We start from the raw sequence: 20,411 nt of genomic DNA, 5'->3' as shown, positions 1-20,411 counted from the left end.
AGTATATTTACATGTAGCACAGTACAAATCAGCTTAAAAAAATTATTTATTATTAATTACTTTATCAGTATACCACCTGGCCAACGCGAGTATGCGCGTGGGCTCACACGCGCATTATTATAGCAAACAGCCAAGGAACGAAAAACAGTAATTTAATTTCCCCTCTTCGCCTCTCACCACCTTCCAACGCCTAAAGGTACCCCCCTCCCCCTCCACCCCGCCCCCGCTACTCCTCGACTTGAAAAAAAAAAAGTGATGGATTAATATGTCGTCAACTCCTTCGACCACTGTATAACTTGTGACACGTAGCCTACGACGTGACAGAAAGAAGAACATTTTCCTGCAAGGCTTCCATGCTCTCCCCGAAAACGACCGAATCCCAAAACCACGACCGCCATGGTGAATTCAGACTGATGCCGTCAGCACGTACGACAGCGCACCTTGAGAGCACTAAACGTTAAAGTGGGGGTGAGGTCACAACAAATAAGAAGTAGCCTACGTGGAAACCATTGCCCGGCCACGCTACGGCAACACACTGCACGCGGGGAGGTCCGAACACCCAACCCGTGGTCAGTCCACTGACCAGACTATTACACACACCACTATAGCACTGGTTCAGTAACAAGGTCCGGGTCTGACCCCTACATATCCCAAACCATTTGCCTCTCTCTCTTATGTACCTTTTGCACCTCCCCCACCACCCCTTCCCCCGCCTTCTTATCCACACCAAAGTATCTGGTACATCTTGCGACGATCAGCTGTGGAAAAAAAATCTCACAGAAGGACTTGACTCACGCGTCAAACGAAAACAAAACCATTAAACAAAAATTCGTTTAAGACATCGTAAAGGAAAACAAAAAACCCGATTTCTTTTTGACACAGGGGGAGAAAAATGATTTCATTTTCCTTGCCCTGTATTGCATGATCACAGTGGAGTTGTCCACGTAAAGATGCGTAGTTTCTTGGCACACCACATGGATTTCAACACTAAGCATACTGAAATATTATTAACGGTATACATCACCCCCACAAAAATGTTACACAGAATGTTCAAAGCTTAAAACGTTTCGCGTGTGTATGTTCCAACAGTTCCATTGCACAAAAAGTGAGATGTACAGAACACTCAGCAACACACTTCAGAGATTACACACACAAGGACACTAAGGTAAACAAGACACAAGGTAACAAAAAGCCAACGACCGTTCACAAGTTGCATAATACGTCATCGTGGCAACGACAGTGGTATGAGAGTTTATTAGTATGTGATGCACATAACATACGCCCCAATGTTCCGCAATTGCAGGGTTAAAAAATCCAAAAAAAATCGCGTGAACACAGAAACAAACTGTCCAGCCAGAAGGTAGCGGCAGCCAGGACAGAAGGTTTGGGGAGCAGAGTTTGAGCTGTTTTGAAAAAGGCCGAGCAACAGTGTCCAGACATGATGCTTCATCAACACGATTCGTCATTGATTTGGAAGACGCAGGATTCGATCGATCTACACAGATGTACGCTTCTTGATGACATTTAGGAGAGAACATTCTTTGCATAACCCACGCTCAAGATGAGAATCTCCCCCCATTTTTTTCCTAAGCAGTTGGTATCGATGGCACTGCAGACATTGACGATAACGACAAAGCAATGGTAAATATTCTCAACAAATAATTTATGTGTATTCGAAAAGTGCAACATCACTGATGATATATACTAATATCAATTCTGTAAAACACAATCGGGGGGGTGAATTCATGGCTCATTTCGATGCATGAAGTGAAAAAGCATCACACTGTTGTAGGTTTGCTGAAAAACAAAACAAACATCGATCTTCTTTGTCTCTTGTGACGTCAGGCATACACGAAGCTCCGCTTAGCGTCGGAAATTTGCTCATCATTTCTTCACATATTTCGTTTTCCCCACTTTTCAAAGGACTGACCCTTCTGTCTCTCTACTTCGCCAGACAGTAGTTTATCACTTCTTTCAATTGTTCATCGTCAGCAACGCAATCATCACTTAGTAGTTCAACTTCAAGAGTTCACTAATCACACCAAGCGACGTGAGCATTTAACACTTCAGTCTCACTAATTAATATTTGTCAGGAGTTCACTTATCACTGTTTCGTCAACCGTTTTTGTTGTTTCTTCAGCGACCTTCAAAAGTTATTTTTTTTCAGGCGTTCAGCTGTTCATACAACAGTAATCTTTCCACTGAATCCTAAATCGTGTGTTAGGTTTTCAGTTTCTAAACATCATGCATTATCTATGAGATCTTCGTTTTGGTTTTTTTTTGTTTGTTTGTTGTTGTTTTTTACATCACAAGTTACGACACCGTTTTACTTCAGAAGTTGAGTCTTTAACATCTGGACACGTACCAACTTCAATGCGATTACCATCACTGGTGAACTCTTCATTTTATTCTCACCATTATGCACGGATTCTTCAGTCTTCCCAGAGTCAGACGTTGAACAAAACAACGTTATGAGTCGACTCCTCAACATCAAGATATAACACTTCAGTCTTTAACATCAGAATTTTCTTTTTTATTCTCGTCTCTCAGCAACGTCAGTGGGTTGATTCACCACTTTTCCAGCGTCACCTTTTCTGTCAGCGTCATATGCCAACCAAAGTGTATGTTGTTGTGCACTGAGTGATGCTACTGTATATCAGTCATGTGTTGATTAACAGATATTCACAATGAGCTCAGAAATAAACCAACGCCTTACTGAATGAACAGCAGTATCGAAAAAACAAAACAAAAAACAAAAAGAAAAGAAAAAAAAAGGACTTTACCAAACTCCCACGACGACCCTTCAGTGCCCGAACGTGCTTTTACACTTGCCCCGGAAGCCCTCCAGGCACGTGAGCACCTGGTCGAAGTACATCCGGCTGCCCTCCATGGGCAGGGACCCGTCCTCCTGAGCTTCCCGGACCTGGAAGCGGACCTCCAGGTTGGACTGGCACGTGCCCATACAGCGGGGGTCCAGGGCGCGCGTGGGGGTGTCGGCGGCGGTGAGGAACTCGTGGCAGTAGACGTTGCCGTGCTCGCGCACCGTGTGGCTCTCGCGCAGGCCCAAGCCCCCTCGGGCCTCGCTGATGCTGTCCTCGCAGCGTGACTCCCGCGAGCACGTGTCGTTGCAGCACATGTGGTCGCGCAGCACGTGCACGCTGAGCGTGGTGTCGAATGCGCAGACGGCGCACACCTTCAGCAGGTGCTTGACCCGCTCCAAGGGCTGGATGGCTGCAGCGTGGCCCAGGTAGAAGTAGGTCACCTCCGGGTGGCCCGAGCAGTCCACGCGCACAGTGTCCGAGGCCCGGATGTCGCGCGGCGACGACACCCCCCTTCCTCCGGCCAGCGAGGACTTGAGCGTGACGGAGGTCTCGTGCGACATCATGGGCTGTGTGGAGGGGCAGAAGGCGTGCGTCCGGACCTGCACGTCCTGCTCGGGGATGGTGGCCGGCTCCTGCAGCGAAGTGGCGTTGGCCAGCACGCGGTGTAATAGGTCGTGGGTCAGACTCTCCCGGGAACCTCCTCCTCCACCACCACCACCAGCACCACCCCCTCCGTGCTTGGCCGTGGCGGCAGCGGCGCGCGTGGTGAGCTCGTGCAGGGTGCGGCAGGCAAGGTGCAGCGAGGTGAGCACGGCGGAGCAGCTGTCGTAGACGACGTTGTAGAGGTTGCTGTGGGAGAGCTGGGTCCGCGAGCTGGCGGCCATGTTGGCGCACACCTCGTGCCTCTTGAGGTCCTGGGCCAGGACGGCGCCCACCTCGCCGCACACCTTCCTCCACCACACGGCCGCCGTACGCCAGAAGCGCTCCGCCATGACGCGCGCCGCGCCGCGCTCGATGTGCACGGGCAGCGGGATGAAGAAGTTGGGCGTGGCGGCGCTCAGGTCCCGGTAGCACTCGTCCTCGTCGTCCTGCCACTTCCAAGGGAGGGCAGCCATGGCCAGGGCCGGGCCCGTCTGCAGGGCGATCTCCCCTTGCACGAAGGCGCCGTCGTAGGGGTACTGGCCGCCGCACTTGGTCACCTTGACGGGCAGGCGCGGGGTGCAGAACTTGGGGCGGGGCGTGGGATCTTCTTCTTCCTGTTGGTCCGAGGCTTCAGCGGCTTCCGCCAGCGTCCTGGTGATCTGTGCAGACACACATAGAGAGACACGGTCAGCTGTGCGTGAGCGACACTGCACTGACGAACGTGTATTTTTTCATTATTTATTATCATTGCATGTGTATGACTGTGAATATTGTATCTGTCGTATCTTTAAGTTAACATTTGAACATGTTATGTCTTGAACGTGTATTTCACTATTTGTTATAGCATGTGTATGAATGTGATCATTGTATCTAATTATCGTATTTTTAAGTTAACACTGAAACATGTTATGTCTTGAACGTGTATTTCATTATTTGTTATTGCATGCGTGTGACTGTGATTATTGTATCGGATTCACTTTAAGTTAAAATTTCAACGTGTTATACATTTTTTTTTTTTTTTTAATGAAATACATACTGAATAATGGGATTTCTACCTTATGAGAGGGCGCTACGTGAGAATCAAAGTCGAGTGGGCAATTAAACTAGCTCGTTTGGCCGCTAATCTGTACTTCTCGTGTATTGTTAGTGTGTTATACATAACTAATCATTCTTATTGGTGGTAACAACCTGTTCTGTGCTGAGTGTATGGAAGAACCGTATGTGTTATATCATCATTGAACGTATTGCCTCTACGCTACTTCTTACGCGAATGATTTGTCATATTGATATAAAAATGGTCAATCTCACTGTGTAAATGATTATCCGTCCGTACTGGGTGGTTTATCATTAACATTAACATGAATGGTGATGATGATGATGATGGATCATCATCCAATCAAATTACCCTGTTTATTGCCCAGTGCCCCACGACGTTTGGTTAAGAGTGCGCTGGAAACAGCATAACACCAGTAATGAGTTGAGAAGTTGTACACGGTTCGAACATGTGGGTAAGTGGAACACAGATACACCCGCGCACAGACCATACACACACACACACTCTCTCTCTCTCTCTCTCTCTCTCACACACACACACATACACACCCACCACCACAAACACACACACACACACAACACACACCTGCCGTAACAGGTACGAATGCACCCCCAGCTGCAGCGTGGCGAGGTGCGACGTGGGCTTAGAGGCCAGCACGTCGGGGGACCCCCCTCCAGGACCGCCACCGGGCGCGCCCCGAGGCGGGGGGATCTGGAAGATCTTGCACTCGATGTCAGCGTCGTTGGCGGACCAGTCCAGGTTGACGGCCGTGCCGTCAGGGAGGAGGACGGAGCCCAGACTGCGGCCTCCCATGAACCATACACGGGTGGTCCTCTCTGGAAAATAAACAGCTCGGGAGTTTCAGTTCCAAGTCAGAGCGGAAGGACAGATCCATCCATACACGATACCACCACATCTGCTATACACACACACACACACACACACACACACAAAAGAAGATCACACTCTCTTAGTGTCTTGGGCTCCGCCCCTTATAAAACGAACTGAGGTAATTACCGAGGCTGGTAAAATATAAAAAAATAACTGATGGTTTGCTGGGACACATAATTCCATAGAGGAGGAACGGCGGTGGCCTTGTCAGTAGTAAGGAAAGCCAGTGTCCAAGGGTTCGAGTCCGTGTACGGACTGTGATCAGTATTTCACTGCTGTGGAGTTGGTTGTTGGAAAATATCAAAAGGTTTGAAGGTTCCGTAGCCTTTTACGGCCATCGGGGCATGCAGTGGTTTCGTACGATCTATTGTGGCAAGTCTCGGCATAGGAAGGCGGAGCCCAGCTCTCTCTTCTTCCGCCATTTCAACATTTCACAGAAGAAAAAAAAGAAAAAAAACAAAGACGGCGCTGCGCTGTTGTGACGCGCTCTCCCCGGAAAGAGCTGCCCGAAATTCAACACAGAGAAATCTGTTGTGACAGAAGTAATGCCATAAAAAACAGTACAGTACAATACAATAGTATTTGTTTTTCTTTTTATCACAACAGATTTCTCTGTGTGAAATTCGGGCTGATTTCCCCAGGGAAAGCGCGTCGCTATACTACATCGCCACCCAATTTTTCTTTTTTTTTCCTGCGTGCAGTTTTCCTTGTTTTTCCTATCGAAGTGGATTTTTCTACAGAATTTTGCCAGGAACAATCCTTTTGTTGCCATGGGTTCTTTTACGTGCGCTAAGTGCGTGCTGCAAACGGGACCTCGGTTTAACCTCTCATCCGAATGACTAGCGTCCAGACCACCACTCAAGGTGTAGTGGAGGGGGAGAAAATATCGGGGGCTGAGCCGTGATTCGAACCGACGCGCTCATATTCTCTCGCTTCCTAGGCGAACGCATTACCTCTAGGTCATCACTCCACTGTGTGGTACAGTACAGTACAACACAATAAAGCAAAACATTCAGTGAAAATACTTCGTGACAAAGCAAAACATACAGTGAAAATACTTAGTGACTGACTCACATACCAAGGTTCAATATATGGATACACAAAAAAGTGCGCCTCTGACGCATCAGACCTGAAAAGGACCCCCTTCACGTGAGCGAGTTTCGCTCTTTGATTTTTTTTTTTTCGGGAATCCTTTTGAAACAGCAGCGCCGTACGTCATCGTCTGCTGTATCCCCCCCCCCCCCCCACCCCCACTTACCCCTCAATTTCTCTTTGCTTAAGTGTTTGCCTGGAGTGAGTTTCAGCAATTAAAGTGGAGTGACTATCCTTCATGTTTCCGGATTGAGGGGCTGAAGCACTCCTTTGAAAACCAAAAAACCAAAAAAAACAACAACAAAATAACAAAACAACAACAAAAAAAGACGCCAAAATGGTGAATCATCTCTTCGGGTTATTCTGGAATTGGGAGCACACACACACACACACACACACACACACACACACACACACACACACATGCATACACACACGCGCGCACACGTAAATTCTTACCTTTGAACTACGCTTTTTGATCGCCATGCATGTTTTTTTTTTTTTTTTTTTTTTTTTTAAATTCTTTCTTAATTTATTTATTCATTCTTATTTTGTTATGCTTCTGTTCATTTCTAAAACTAAAACGCTCACATGTAAATGATATTCACAATACAATAATAAAAAAAAGGTCTTCTAACACCGAACATGTTCACATATAAGTAATATTCACAATGCAATATACAAAAAAGTCTTCTAACACCGAACATGTTCACATATAAGTAATATTCACAATGCAATACACAAAAAAGGTCTTCTAACACCGAACATGTTCACATATAAGTAATATTCACAATGCAATATACAAAAAAGTCTTCTAACACCGAACATGTTCACATATAAGTAATATTCACAATGCAATATACAAAAAAGTCTTCTAACACCGAACACAGTTTCAGTTTCAGTTTCACTTTCTCAAGGAGGCGTCACTGCGTTCGGACAAATCCATACACGCTACACCACATCTGTTGAGCAGATGCCTGACCAGCAGCATAACCCAACGCGCTTAGTCAGGCCTTGAGTGCATGCTTACATATTTGTGTACCTATGAAAGTGGATTTCATTTTACGTAATTTCGCCAGAGGACAACACTCTCGTTGCCATGGGTTCTTTTTCAGTGCGCCAAGTGCGTGCTGCACACGGGACCTCGGTTTATCGTCTCATCCGAAAGACTAGACGCTCAGTTTGATTTTCCAGTCAAACTTAGGAGAAAGGGCGAGAGCGGGATTCGAACCCACACCCTCACGGACTCTCTGTATTGGCAGCTGAGCGTCTTAACCATTCTGCCACCTTCCTAGAAATACTCTCGGTAGAACGTTTCCTTCTGAAAGAGACCAATCGATATATATTTCCTGTGGCGAACGATTTAGAGTAAACCACACTGAGTGGCAGCGCTCTCGTGTACAACATTGATGGCAATGAACTAATTAGGCCACTTGAGTACACTGAACAGTTGCTTGCGTGGTTCAGCTGTTATGATTATTACACACTCCATACACTGAACAGTTGCTTGCGTGGTTCAGCTGTTATGATTATTACACACTCCATACTCCAAAAGGGGGAAACAGATTACTTAAAAGTTAGAAAAAAAAAGAAGTAATGAGATAATGAATAAATAAACAGCTAAGCAGTCAATAACGCTTCACAAATATTTATATTATAGCCAACCAGACAACCAGATAGATATCTCGAAGGACTGAAAAAAAGATTGTCAAGTCAAACAGACCCACGCAAACACACATATGTCAGTGCATAGTTTAAACAGACGATAGATAAATAGTTACGTATGGGTATACAAATCATTAAGTGTATACATGTCTGTATCCACTTCTTTCTCTCTCTCTCTCTCTCTTTAGTGTCTCTGTGTAGATTCAGCTTGATAGAAACCGTAAATACGGATTCGTCCTTACGCCCTCATCCCTTCTCTCTCTCTTCCTGTCTCTCACTCTCTTCTGTTGTGTATGTCTCTCCCACTCTTTATCTATTGCTGTGTGTGTGTGTGTGTGTGTGTGTGTGTGTGTGTGTGTGTGTGTACCAGTCTTCCCCCGGGGCACTGGACCGCAGAGCTGGACAACTGCCGCCAAAAGGGGCATGCGTGTGCGTCTGTGTCTCTCCCTCTCTCTGTCTCTCTCTTTGAGTCTCTCCCTCTGTACTCTGTCTGTCTATATGTGCCTCTCTCTCTCTCTCTCTCTCACTCTGTGAGTGTGTCTCTCCCTCTCTCTGTCTCTTTGAGTCTCTCGTACAGTCTTTCCCCCCTCTCCCTCTCTGTCTGTTTGTCTGTCTACACGTGCCCTCCCCCCCTCTCTCTCTCTGAGTGTGTCTCTCCCTCTCTCTGATTCTCCCCCATTCGCCCCCCTCACCTTGCCCCGTGGTGACGGTCAGGGAGTACAGGCTGTGGAAGGTGCCGTCGTTCCTCTTCAGCCCCGACGCCTGCACGCGCGTCCCGTTGCTCAGCAGCACCTCCATCAGGCGGCTGTCCCCGGGGTGCCAGTAGGCCTTGAACCTCCGCACCGACACCCCCCACCCGGACCCGCCCCCGCCCAGCCCGCCCAGCCCCCCGGACTCCTTGCGGCCCCCAGTCTCCCCGACACCAACCACCACGCTGCCCGAAGGGTTGGAGGGGGTGCGGATGGAGGTGGGGGGAGGAAGGCCCCCCCAGTCCGGGGAGTCCACCCACAGCTTGGAGGCGTTGTTGTTGTTGTTGTTGTTGTCCGGACGGCTCCCTCCTTGAACAGTCCCTGCCCCGCCTCTTCCTCCTCCTCCTCCTCCGCCACCTGTGGGGACTGAGGAAGAAGGGTGGACAGGCTGAGTGGAGGCGTCGTGGCGGTGCACGGCATGAGGGGGATCGGGGCCCTCCGCGGCCTTCATGACCCCGAAGAGCACGCCCAGGCTGACCCCGGCGGCCAGCAAGGCCACGGCCACCAGCACGAGCAGCACGCACCAGCAAGGGGCCCGCTTCCTCCGGAACACCGCCCCGGACCCCGTGGGACCGCCGCTACCACCAACACCGCCACCACGCGACGACGCCGACCCCTGGGCTTCCGCGTCCATGTGGTGGTGGTGGTTCTGGTAGTGCTTCTGGGGGTGGTGATGGTTGGGCGCCGGGTAGTGCGCCCCGTGGCCGTTCATCACGTGGTTGCCTGTCGTCAGCAGGCGGTCATGCGCCGTGGAGTCACCCGAGACGGTTTCCGGGTCCGGCGAGAGGCGCATGGTGGCTCGGAGGTTGGCCATCTCTATCTCGCTCATCATCTGGGTTGACAGAAAAGAATAAAGAATGAAGATATATATATATATATATATATATATATATATATATATATATATATATATATATATATAATGAGAATAAAAGGAAAACGTAACTGCGTATGCGACCGTGTTAGACTGAAGAGCACTTGACAAAAACGGCAATACAAAAAAGGAGACAAAAAAGTATTACGAAGACACACACACACACACACACACACACAGGGAGATAGACAGAGACAGACAGCCAGCCAGAGAGAGACAGACAGAGAGAAAGAGAGGAAGAATTTTTGATCCATGTCCCGCACAATACCGGTGATTGCAGACATTTAAAAAAAAAAAAAAAAGTGGGCGGGACGGGGGCAACTGTGTTGTCAGTACGGGGAAACAGAGTAGACAGATGGTCTAATGAATGTATGAAGGTGGATATTTGGAAGGTACATGAAGTACAATTAATAAAGGAAACAGGAGGGGTGGGGTGGGGGTTTGGGAGGAAATGAAGTTTTGTAGCACTGTGGCTTCAGGTTACTTTAGTAACCAACAACTTTCAGATTTATTTTGTATCTTTTTTATGAACGTTTCATTCATTTTTTTCTTTCTAAAACATGAAAGAAATCAACCCACGTGGACATGGAATATGAGTAATATATGAGAAAAAAAACACACACACACACACATATATATATCTGTGTGTGTGTGTGTGTGTGTGTGTGTCTGTGTGTGTGTGTGTGTGTGTGTGGTATTACATCTTGTTACTGTTCGTTTGTTTGGCTTTAGATCTCCTTTTTGTCGACTGTATACAAAAAACTAAAAATGATGAACAATATTGACACAATTACCATTCGCGAAAAAAAAAAAAAATCTGATAACTTAAAAACAAAAACAACGCAGTTTTTAGCGAACCAAACCATCCCGTATAATTCCCTGGTATGTTTTCCGTGAAGCCAAAGCGAAGAATCGACAGCAAATTTCTTCGTTCAAAATTTTAATAGCCTGGCTGTCTGGTAAGAACTCCTTTCGAATAATTATGCCACTTTCAACTAATCTTTTTTTTTTCTTTGAATACCTCTGCCGACAGATAATAATAATAATGATACAAAAAAAAGCCATATAACAATATAATCAAGGAGAAAAAGAAGAAAAATTCAAAGAGGAAGGAAAGAAAGAAAGAAGACTGAATAGCAGGGGAGAAAGTAAGAATTATATGTCTGTTTCAGGCACTTTGCCCCCCCCCCCCCCTCCCCCCTTCAGGGAAAGAATGATGCAGGGCAGGGAGGCCCTGTCGCGGACTTCGTTCTTCATCATTTACCTCCCTTGCAGTTTACCTCTCAACCCCAGCAGTGGTCTCACACATTCCGCGCTCGCTCTTCGCATTGCTCTTGACAAGACACTTTGCTTTCCGTCTTTAACTCTCTCCATACGAACGGCGAAAGAGACGACGTTAACAGCGTTTCATCCCAATTACCATCATCAAAATATTGCAAGCGGAACGCTCTTATACTGAAGAGGTGAATGTTGACAAAGTATACCACAGTTCTGACGACGGAAGCTAAAGGTTGGATCATTCAGACACCCACTGGACATCCGAGGGGTCTGTGTAGAGGAGAAGAGAGGTCTGGCCGTACTGAGCGAGTTAAAAGTTGTCTTCAGGAACACAGTAATGACCAAATAATAATCGATGAAGAAGCACGAGGAAGAGACGAAAGAAGAGGAAACGGCGACAATAAAGGAGGAGGGGGGTGGGGGTGGAGGGGGGAGGGGTGGGGGGCGGGGGGGTGGGGGGGGGGGACAACAACAACCAGAAGTGTCAGAGGGAAAAACAACAACAACATCCAAAAACGTGAAAAATGAACAAAAGCAGGAGGAGGATAAGAAATAGGAGGAAGGAGGAAGGGGGAAAACAAACAGACTGGCTGAAAAGAAAAATGAAATGGAAAAATGAGGAAACGGGAGACGCTGAAGAATGAGATGAAGGAGAAAGAAGGAATCGAATGAGGATGCTTATAGCCCAGATGACCGCAAAAGGGCCATTAATATTTTCAGGGCTGAAGGAGGAGGAGGAGGAAGAAGAAGAGGAAGAAGAAGAAGAAGATTGATTGACTGATTGATTGAATCTTTCATGGGTAAAGAATTAGGCACAATAAAGGGGGGGGAGGGGCGAGGGGGGAGGGGGGGTGGCAGTTTTGTAGGGAAAACAGTAAGTTTATTTTGCACATATTGCCATCAAACAAATAAAACACAAAATACACACAGTGAAAATGACACACATGCACACAAACACAGTAGTATATGCATAAAAAAGAAGATAGTGTCACCATATATAGAATGTAAAAAAAAACAAATAGCATAATTTGAAACTCGTATAATTCTATAAAATAGAATACAAATTTAAAAAGGAGTAAAATTATGATTTCTTTCCATTAAAATCACAGATAATAACGAAAGTGTTTGTGAATGTGCGGGTGTATGCATTCATTCAGTAAATGTAAGCACATCATCCAAATTGCAAGAATTGCATGCGGCCTCTTGGACTATAAATCACAATGTTGTGTTTATATGCAATACTCTGTTTTGATTCTGCCAGCTCGGCTGAGACAGACTGTGCCGTGAAGATTTTATAAAATAAACTGACTATTCGTTTTTTTTTCTTTGAATTAAGAAAACACAGGGTGTTTGTGTTTATTTACTTCATTTCATATATTTGATTAATGATAACATGTTGCTGATGAAAATTTTACAACGAATCAAAAATATTCAAGAGGAATAACAAGGTATGTTTGTGTTCATTTACTTCATTTTATGCCATTGACAATTAATGAAATGTGTCTCTGTATCCCTAGGTCTGCATGCCTATTACAGCTCCCCCTTCTATCTTTCTCCCATGTAAAAAAAAAAAAAAAAAAAAAAAAATCCAAATTATTTCTTTTTAATAATTGTGATGTCTCTGTCTCCCCAATTATAAACAATCAATTACAATGTTATGATAGGGATGTCTCTCCTTATCCTGTGTAACAACAACAACAACAAACATTCAGAATGCTATGATTGTGATGTTTCTTTGTTTCCTATGTAAAGAAGAAAACAATACAGAGAAATTCACAATGTTGGCATTGTGATGTTTTTCTTTTCCCCTGTGTCAAAAACAATCAGAATGCAATCATTGTACTGTTTCTTTCCCTCTTTTCCCCCGTGTCAAAAACAATCAGAATGCAATCATTGTACTGTTTCTTTCCCTCTTTTCCCCCGTGTCAAAAACAATCAGAATGCAATCATTGTACTGTTTCTTTCCCTCCTTTCTCCTATGTCAAAAACAATCAGAATGCAATCATTGTAATGTTTCTTTCTCACTTTTCCCCCGTGTCAAATAACAATCAGAATGTGATCGCGATGTCTCTCATTTTCCTATGTCAAAAGTATCACAATGTTAAGATCGTGATGCCTTTCCTTTCCCGTATGTCAAAAACAATCAGAATGCCATGACTGTGATGTGTCTAATTTCCCCGTTTGATGTTTTCTGTTACACCATTTAATGTCTTGTGTGGCCACGAACGAAGAACAAGAAGAAGTCTTGTGTGCCGGTTTGATTAATCATAAACATCGATGTACTTCATTTCTTTTTATTATTCCTTTTTTCAATAATCATGACTGCTCTCTCCCTGTCTCTGCCCCTCTCTCCCTTTCAAGCTAGCTTGATCGTCCCCACACCCCTCCTCCCAGTGTTCTGTTTGTGATAACAACAGCAGAACATTGAGTCAGAAATCATTGACATAATGAAGAGACAATAAACAAAGAGCTTGTTTTATTCCCCACTCTTTGGTTCCTGGCTTTATGTGGTTTGATACATAAGCATAAATGTATTTGTAGGGATCTACATTTTTTTTTTCATTATCTACATTTTGAGCAAATAATATAGTTTTTTTTTTATCCTAATGTCCAGGTGCATAAATGCATGTATACAAATTCCTCTCTTTGGGTTTGCCTCCTATGCCTCCTGTCACTCTGCCTGCATGCGTGCCAGTCTGTATTCGTATCTCTATTTATATTTCTTTATGTTACGAAGTAGGCCAGTCATCTATCTATCTATCTATCTATGTATCTATCGTTCGCCCCACTCTCTCTCAGTATCTGCCTATCATTCATTCATTCACCCCACTCTCTCTCAGTCTGTATGTAGGCATGTCTGTCTGTGCATCCCTGCGTGTGTCAGACCGCCTCTCAGTGCGTACGCGCTTGTGTGTGTGTGTGTGTGTGCGTGCGTGCGTGTGGGTGTAGGGTGGGGGTGGGGGTGGTATTTTCTAATTAAAATAATTCAAACTCAGAACCTTTCCTGCCTGCCTGCCTGCCTGCCTGTCTGTCGTTTGCATTGAACAGTGAAGCAGGCAGAAAGCGTGCACAACCAGACTGACGAGTGCACGTGGGAGTGGAGTCTCATGAATATTCACTAAGCCTATGGAGTAGATGAGAAGAGGAGGAAGGGTGCAATGAAATATTCAACATGCTTCTGCACTTGCACATCTCCGGGTCTGCCCCCTCAACCCCACCCCCATCCACGGCACCCCCTTCCGCCACTTCCTTTGCCTACCCTCCTTACCGGCCATAAACCTATTTTCCCTAAATAAAAAGAACACAACAACAAGAACAACAACAACAACAAAAGAAAACTTGAAAAAAAAAAACACACACACACAAACAGACAAATCAACAATAATGAACAGCAACAAAACACAACCCCAAAACATCCGACTGGTTTCTCGGGTGACAGTGTATGGGCAGGTGTTTAAAACAAATTAGTGGGGTGGTGGTAGTCGAGGTTTGTGTGAGGGAGGGGACAGGCAAAAATGTGGAGGTTCGGGGGTATGGAGGGTAGGGATGTAATGGAGAGAGAGAGAGAGAGAGAGAGACAGAGACAGAGACAGAGACAGCGAGGGAGAGAGAGGGGGGGAGTTAGGGTTCAGGTTGGGATATGGGCAGTGGGGAGGGGAATCGTTTTTGATGAATTCATCAGTAAGTGAAGGATGATGGTAGCAGTGTGCGATGATCTCTCAGAGAGAGAGAGAGAGAGAGAGAGAGAGAGAGAACGAGAGAGAGATGGGGTCAGTGAGAAAGAGGGGGGGAGGGAGGGAAAGAGAGAGAGAGAGAGAGAGAGAGAGAGAGAGAGAGAGAGAGAGAGAGAGAGAGAGAGAGCACGAACTAGAATGTTTTAAAAGAGGTACAAGAGTGTTTTGACCATGCCCTCAGAAAAACATGGAAAAGGAGCAAACAGGAGAAGTAGAAAGAAAAATGTTGATGTAGAAGGAGGAGGAGAAGGAGGATAAACAAAAACACAAACAAAAAAACCCCCACAAAAAACAAAACAAAAAACAAATAAACAAAAATAACCCACGATAAATCAAACATCATCTTGATTAAATCAACATCATGCCATAAAATGCAAAGACATTAACTGAAAATTGAAGAGGAAAACAAGAACCAAAGATATATGTGTCTCTAATATGATAAGAGAGAGAGAGAGGAGGAGGAGGAGGAGTTAAAGAGAGGGGAGTGGAGGGGGGGAGGGGAGGGGGGAGATGCACATCGACTGAAATTACACGACAGATGAAGCGATGCACAGAAACATATGGCTGAAATCTGAGAGTGAGAAAGAGATAGAGAGAAGGGAAGCGAGTTGGTCTGAGAGAGAGAGAGAGAGAGAGAGAGAGAGAGAGAGAGAGAGAGAGAGAGAGAGAGATGAGAGAGAGAGAGAGAGAGAGAGAGAGAGGGGGGGGAGAGGGGGTGCGAATAGTTTATTCAACAGGCCATGGCCCCTCCAGAAGAGTGACATAAATGAGCAATTTTTATTATCATCAGCAAACGTAAAAGCATAGCAATGGAATATCAACAAATGAACACTGGAAATAATAAACTGGTTGTATGATATAAGCTGTGAGCTCACAATTTCTCGAAGTCGAATGCTTTACACAAAAAACATGGATAAATTACTTGGATAAATCACATTATCTGGTGGTTGGTTCACGCAGACTTAGCTCAAAGGCTCATGGATATCCGCATCTGTTAGAAGGAATATACTTCTACTTTCAGCGACAGCCAGATAGCACAAGAACAAAAAAGCAATCTGTTTCGTGTTTTTCTTTTCGAGTTTATGAACAACAACAACAGTGTACAGTCCAATCTGATGAACCAGTCCTAATGACAATACATTTACACACGTACAGAGACAGTACAGTTAGGGAACACACACACACACACACACACACACACACACACACACACACACACACACACACACATATACAGAGAGAGGGGGGGGGGGGCGGGAGAGAGAGGAAAAAAAAAAGACACATACATACATAATACATACATACACACAGAGAGAGACATACATACATACATACATACATACATGGACAGAAGACAGAGAAATACAGACAGACAAGGAGAGAGAGAGAGAGTATCCATCAACCAGTAGATTAGGACCGACTCAACACAGCCCCATAATAGGACGATAAACACCCCAGGTCTGTCATCACTGTCTCCCCCCTCCCACCCCCCACCCCCTATCCCTCCCAAATCCATTCTCTCTTTCCCACACACACACACCTCCACACACTCGGCTTGTATTGCACACGACACCGAACAAAAGCCGAAACCCGTTTGCGCACGGCACTACAGTATCCTGTTGCACGTGACCAAGCCGCCATCTGCGCGAGCACGCCACTTGGGCATCATCTTCACCTCATCATCAGCAGAAGAGGCGTCATAAAGATCATCACAAAGCCATCTCGGCCGCAAGCACAGGGGAGGTTCCCCCCCCCTCCCACTCGTGAAAACACCACAGTGCTGACAAAAAAGTCCCATTTTCTTTTAAACTAAAGCCGAGTCAAGAGTGAACGTGGAAGTGCGAATGGGGAAATGGGATGGAGGAGTTGGACAGGGGTAAAGGAGTGCTGCGGAGCGTTTGGAATGCTTCTGAACACGAACGAACGCAACCTCCCCCCACAGAGACACACAGATACAGACACAGACACAGACACCAACACACACACACAAAGACATACAGACACCTAAACACACACACGCGCGCGCGCGCACGCACACACACACTGACACACACACACACACACCTAGACACACACACAATCTCTCACACACAGACACGACACTCCCCAACACACACACACACACACACACACACACACAAGGGAAAAAAATATATATAGCGTCCGAGTCCATACAAGTCATCTCCGCAGTTTTCGGTGTTATTTTTATTTTTATTTATTTTTTTTTTCTCAAAAGCTCAAGGAGGCGTCACTGCGTTCGGACAAAACCATATACGCTACACCACATCTGCCAAGCAGATGCCTGACCAGCAGCGTAACCCAACGCGCTTAGTCAGGCCTTGAGAAAAAAAAAAAAGAAAAACAAGAAAGGCAACGCCGTTAAAGACTTGGACTGAACCGGTCGTTCACACGTTATGTCGTCATCACACACTGTTCATGTATAGCGATAAGTTCAGCGATCTGAAAGTCCGCAAGCTGTTTGCATAATACGGAAAGTAACAGAAGGCGATGAACTGGAAGAGCGACAACACCCGGCAACAGAACAGTCGCTTTTGATGTGGGAGTGATCTATCTTTTTTTCCAGATTTTATTTTCTTATGACATTTCTTCGTAACATAATAGACGCAGTAGAAGAAAGAAAGATGGAATAAAAAGGGAGGAAAAAGACAAGCATGGAATTGGTTGATTGGTAACCAAATGAAAGATAGAATCATGAACTATCATATCTTTGTGCCTGTCCCCAAAGCAGAAAACCTTTATGGTGTCAGAAGGGAAGATGATGACATGACAGAAGTCAAGATATATAAATATATAAATATATATATATATATATATATATATATATATATATATATATATATATATATATATAAAAACAAACATGATCAGCTCTGAATCACACAAAAACTCGTTTCGAAATTGGTTTAATAAATCAGTGTTTTTATAAACCAAAGAACACGGCCCATATTTGCTCAATCAACGGTCATCATCATCGTCATCAACATCGTCATCATCATCGTCATCAACATCTGTCCCTCGTTTTGGGAGTTGAAGGAGGGGACCTGAAGGCTGAAGAGATAGATGATCTCCTCCACACTGTTCTGTTAACGGGTCATCCCAGTCCAGTCCTTGATGTTGTCAAGACCAACTCTTGCGTTATCGCGCACGTTTCCGCCCGCCCCCCATAGTTAAGAAACAAACCAGCAGCAAGTTAAAAGTAATAAACGACAAACAAGCGCATCAAGGTTTTGCTCAAAGGTACAACGCCCTCAGGCAATTGTCATTTGCAAAGGAAAGCGATACGCAGCAAAAGCCTCAAATTGTTTACATGCCTTCGTCATGGTTTGAAAAAGAAAAACAACAACAACAACAAAAACAACCACAAAAGAAACAAAACAAAACACACACAAAAGTCAACAACGCTTGCTATTGTGCTCGTTTGTTGTCTGACAGTCAAGAAAATGTCGGAAGTAGTTAGTGTGTGCCAACAGTAAAGACTCGTGGGCGTGTTCAAGCACCCTGCAACAGACAGTCCGGGCCATGTCTTTAAGCTCCTCCTTAAAGAGTGGGCGTGTAGGCCTTGTCAAAACATGAGGTAAAGACAAAACTTGTAAAGAAAAGAAAGGGGGAAAAAAGAAAGCAAAGAAAAGAAGAGGGAGAGAAAACAGTACAAAAACAATACAAAACAAATAAACAGCCAAACACGTGCATTGAACTTTTGCTGCGAACCGCAATTTCATATTTGTTTTCTTCTACTTTTATTCCCATCCTTTCTTTCTTACTACGGCACTCTTACCTGCTAACTGCAGCTTGTTTTTTAGTCTTGTTTCCTCTCTTCCTTCTTCCTTACCATTCTTCCTCCCTTCTTTCCATATTTTCGGGTGAGGAGGGGGTGGCGAGGGGGGCGGGGGGAGGAGGTAAGAATTTTGTTTTTCATTTCATCCTAAAAACGAGTATGTCAACAAGGTGAATCAAACCCATACTATCGGTGACGTTTCCCTGAGATAATCCAGTCCGATATTCACACCCTGGAAAAATAGGAAGCGATGACAGGCCGCTAGTCGCTTGAGTTCAAACCCATCCAGCCTGTCTGCCGTGAAGAGGATACCCTCCACCCCTCCCCCCTCCTCTCCGCTTCCCCCGGCAGGTAGAACGGGCCGACACAGGTGCTTAGTGCTGACATCTCGAGTGTCAGAAGATGAGGTGGATGGAGGCAGGGGGTTCTCCCTTGTCACTCGGGAGGATCGCCAACATCAAAGAGGGTGGGGGTGTGGGGGTTGGTAAGGTCGGGGCCTGGGTTATAAAGACCAGACGGTACAGAAGATGTATACGGTATAGGGGTGTTTGAAGTAGCTCTGAAGGTAGTTTCGCCGCTAATAGAATTGTCTTATTTCCCCGTCTCTGTTTCGCTATTTCCCCCCAGGTCTCTATCTGTCTCTGATGTATGTGTGTCTGTATGCGCGGGTACGTGCATAAAGAGAGAGGACCCCCCACCCTGCCCACAAACACAAAGCACGAACACACACACACACACACACACACACACACACACACACACACACACACACACGTCAGAGCGAGTGACACAGACACACATATACAAACACAAAGACACAGAGAGGCAGAGAGCACAAAAGTAAAAATAAAGATTAACAGAAAACAAACAAACAGCAACAATAATAACAACAACAAAATAACGATGGAATATAAACGACACCGTTCTCTCATGTGACACATTTTAGTTTCATATTTCGAGAAATAAGCAGCATTAGCGCAATTGAACATAATCATATCACACGTGAGTGACCTTGAGCCAGGAAATACAAGCTGACAGACAAAACAACGGACAGAAACCCCCACCCCTTCTCTCTCTCACTCTCAATGTGTAGGGGCGCGCTCCCAATATCGGTGACGTTCACAATAAAATCATGCGTGCAGTGTAGACAATGGCATGCCGAGATCATGCAATGGGCATAAATGATATTGATTCCAGTCCTCCAAGTTTGATTTTTTTTTGTTTTTTTTTGTTTGTTCTGTTTCCCTTTGTTCGGTGTTTTTTTGTTGTTGTCTTTTGTGGGTTATTTATCTCTACCTCTTCTCTTTCTTCCAATCAGAATTTTCTCTTTTGAAATTGGCAGCTATATTATCACATTGACTGATATGTATTTTGCGATCAATTAAACCCAGTCTCCCTCACTTCCGATCAATTTTCTTCTCTTTTTGTCCGTTTAATATGTATTTACTGTTTCTTTTCTTCATTTCAATCTTTCAAAAAACTACTGGTTTTGTCTGAATTTTCTACATCCGCCTCTTCAGTCTCTCTCTCTCCCTCTCTCTCTGTCACCGCGGGAACATGTATAAATAAAACATCCGCAACACTGGCAATGCCGCGCATGTTGTAATGACGCCAATTGTTCAGAGAGGCCAGGCAATAAGCATTCCCAACACCGCCAAAGCACACAGCACACACTTTGACGCCAAATGGCTGCCAATGTAATAGGCCATGCTCGTAAAAATGATGCCCTCTTAGGGTGTTCTTTTTGCCGAACTCTTACGTCTTTGTTTCCTTCTTTGTTTTGAAAGACAACCGGCGAAAAGACCTCCTTGGAG

General features: G+C 45.2%; 1 protein-coding gene across 1 annotated transcript in view; it reads right to left on the bottom strand.

Annotated features, from left to right (window-relative positions):
* Window positions 1-20,411, bottom strand: part of LOC143286193 (uncharacterized) — a 256,326-nt gene continuing 235,915 nt past the window's right edge. The window contains exons 4-6 of the mRNA XM_076593829.1: window positions 8,859-9,747; window positions 5,104-5,354; window positions 1-4,123 (exon numbers count right to left, since the gene is read on the bottom strand). Of these exons, the coding sequence (XP_076449944.1) occupies window positions 2,804-4,123; window positions 5,104-5,354; window positions 8,859-9,747 (2,460 nt within the window). The 3' untranslated portion in view covers window positions 1-2,803. The remainder of the gene's footprint in view (window positions 4,124-5,103; window positions 5,355-8,858; window positions 9,748-20,411) is intronic.

Source organism: Babylonia areolata, chromosome 9 (genome assembly GCF_041734735.1).
Source record: "Babylonia areolata isolate BAREFJ2019XMU chromosome 9, ASM4173473v1, whole genome shotgun sequence".
NCBI lineage: Eukaryota > Metazoa > Mollusca > Gastropoda > Neogastropoda > Buccinidae > Babylonia > Babylonia areolata.
Note: the sequence above shows the minus strand (reverse complement) of the source record. Positions and strands in the feature narration are given on the sequence as shown.